Genomic DNA, 2,506 nt, shown 5'->3' with positions numbered 1-2,506 from the left:
CCAGCCCCTCCAGCTGCACAGGAAGCAAAGTGGGTGGGGGGAGTACATGGCTCATTTTTCTACTCCAAAGGGTCTTGCATTTTGCTGGGACCACAGCTGCTGGCCTCTCCCTCTGTAGCCCCTGTCCTACCCCCAGTAGCTTCTCAGGGTAGGGAAGGAGATGCCTGGGTTTCAGCACAGGAAGCTGGACCTCGAACCTGTTATCTGTCGCTGCTTAAAATGGGACAAGGAACCATGTGCAAAACTCTACCAGAGCAGTGATGAGGGAGAAGTGATAGCAGCCTGTTCCCTTCCTGCAGGCCCAGGGCCCAGACTTGCTGAGGACAGCTGGTTGTTGAAGTAGTGGGGTTCAGCCAGTTGAGGCTAGAGGGGAGTATTGGACAGCCAGGTAGGGCAGCCGGTCCAGTGCTGGGGGACCCCCAGCCATGGGTCACCAGTCCCGTTCAGCTGGTTCTCGGTAGGGTAGGCCTAAGAGCCTGAAGACATCCTTCTCGGTAGGAGTGGGCAGCACCTGGCCAGGCCCCACCTTGAGGCCGTGGGTGTCCCGGACCACGGCTGTGCTGAGGGCATGCTCTGACAAGCTCATGCCTTTGGTCTTGGCCAGAGCCCACATGGAACGGTTGAAGTGGGCAGAGCCAGTGAAGTAGAGCAGGGCACAGGCAAACTCACTGTAGGGCACAACAATGATGTCAAGCCGCCGATGCCGCCGCCCTGGCCCCGGGAGCTGGCACACACCCAGGTACTTCTACTGCTGGCCATTCTCCTCCTGGCTCACCAAGTCATCTGTCAGGAACCCTTGTTGCTGAAGGCTGTCAAGGAGGCGACTTAAGATGCCCTGGTGGGACCAGCCATCTGGGTGAGTGACCAGCACATCCATATCCCCACAGGTTGCTTTCCCCCGCCAGTATGAACCACATGCCACACACAGCAATCTGGGGTTGAGGGCCTGGGCTGATTCCTGGACCATTTGCTCGATCTCTGCAGCCTCCTCCCTGGGCATGCGTTCCAGGAAGTCATCGTAATGCTTCAGGCCAATGGCCTGCTGGGTGGTCAGGAAGGCCTTGCTGCAGATGTCTTCCAGGCTCCAGAAGCCCTGCTGGTACCACAATTGAGCAGTCTTGATTCCAGCTCCCCAGATGTTGGAGAAGACCTCCAAGATAGGCACACTTTCACTGATATGGTCCAGCTTCCGCAGATGCCCACTCTCCAGGATCTCTACAATCTTCTCAGCCATCCGCTTCCCAATCCCAGGGATGCTACAGGCCTCCTGGTAGGAGGTGACAGGCTTGTGGAAGCTCTTGAGGGCATTGATGGCCTTGGCATAGCCCAGGGCCCTCCATTTGTCTCCCTGAACACTGTAGGCTTTGGCCAGCACCTCCAGCTTCTCTGTGATGTGGGGATTGTGGTTGGTCGCCTTCTGGCTGGAAGGTTGTGCACAGACCCACTTGCCCAGGGCCCCTGGGGCTAGGCTCCACTCACCATCTTCCTCAAGGAGGGTAGGGTAGTAGCCACTGATCAGGGCTTCCAGGTTAGCTGCACTAATCCCAAGCTCTTCTCCATCATAGGTTTCATCATCAGAGCCGGGCTGGGCTTGGGTGCTTGGTGCCTCTTCTGCCTTCTGGAGAGGAGATGTAGGTCTGGAGGGAGGAGGGGGAGGTAAAGGGGCTATCCTGAGCAGAGCCTCATGGGGGCCAGGAGAGTCTCGGTCTCCCTTGCTGGGCTGTGCTTGGTCCAGGCACCTGTTGGGGATGACGATGTTGAATCCTGCCGTGTCCAACAGCCTTCTTTCCTGCAGGCACAAGCTCAGCCAAGATGACTTCACCAGTTGGGCACCGAGGGGCAGCTGGGGCAGTCTAAGGAAGCAGAGGGCCCGCTCCAAGTCCATGCCTTCATCCACCACAATGTGAGTGACCCCTGGGGCCTGGGCAGAGCATATCTGGCCACCATGCTGGACAATCTGCTTCTCAAAGAGTTCTGCCTGGGCTCGTCCAATGCCAGTGGGCACAACATGGGCCTGGAGGGAGCTCAGCCACTCTCCTGCTTCTTCTACCTCTTTCCTCTTGGGAATCTTTGCAAGTGCTTTTGATGATGAATTGTCATGATTTTTCTTCCGCTTGGGAAATGCCTACAAGATGCCCCTGGGGTCCATAGAACTTGACTTGATCTGATCTTTCTGTTTTGACAGTTGGTCAGGGTAGCAGGGCAGCCAATGAGAGCGGAATCCTACTCAAGTCTTTTGTCAATTTTTAGTTCTAATATTTTTGGTTTTGAGTTGTAGGATTTCTTTATATATTCTTGATAGTAAATGATATCAGTATGTGGTTTCCAAATATTTTATCCTATTGTGTAGGTTGTCTTTTTACTTTCTTGATGGAGTCTTGTGTGAAAAATTTTAAAATTTTCCTTTATTGTTTGTTCTTTGGGTGTAAAATCTAAGAAGCCATTGACTAACACAAGGTTCTGAGGATGCTTCTCTATGTTTTCTTGTAGGAGTTTTATTGTTCTG

The 2,506-nt window shown here is 54.0% G+C and overlaps 1 protein-coding gene across 1 annotated transcript; it reads right to left on the bottom strand.

Annotated features, from left to right (window-relative positions):
* Positions 1-234: 234 nt before the first annotated feature.
* Positions 235-2,149, bottom strand: LOC119535067 (DNA polymerase lambda-like). Its single transcript, XM_037837592.1, is given in 2 exon segments — positions 235-1,386; positions 1,480-2,149. Coding segments are annotated over 2 exon segments (1,626 nt in total). The 3' UTR covers positions 235-430.
* Between the last annotated feature and the right edge of the window lie 357 nt (positions 2,150-2,506).

The sequence above is a fragment of the Choloepus didactylus genome, chromosome 5, assembly GCF_015220235.1.
Source record: "Choloepus didactylus isolate mChoDid1 chromosome 5, mChoDid1.pri, whole genome shotgun sequence".
NCBI lineage: Eukaryota > Metazoa > Chordata > Mammalia > Pilosa > Megalonychidae > Choloepus > Choloepus didactylus.
Note: the sequence above shows the minus strand (reverse complement) of the source record. Positions and strands in the feature narration are given on the sequence as shown.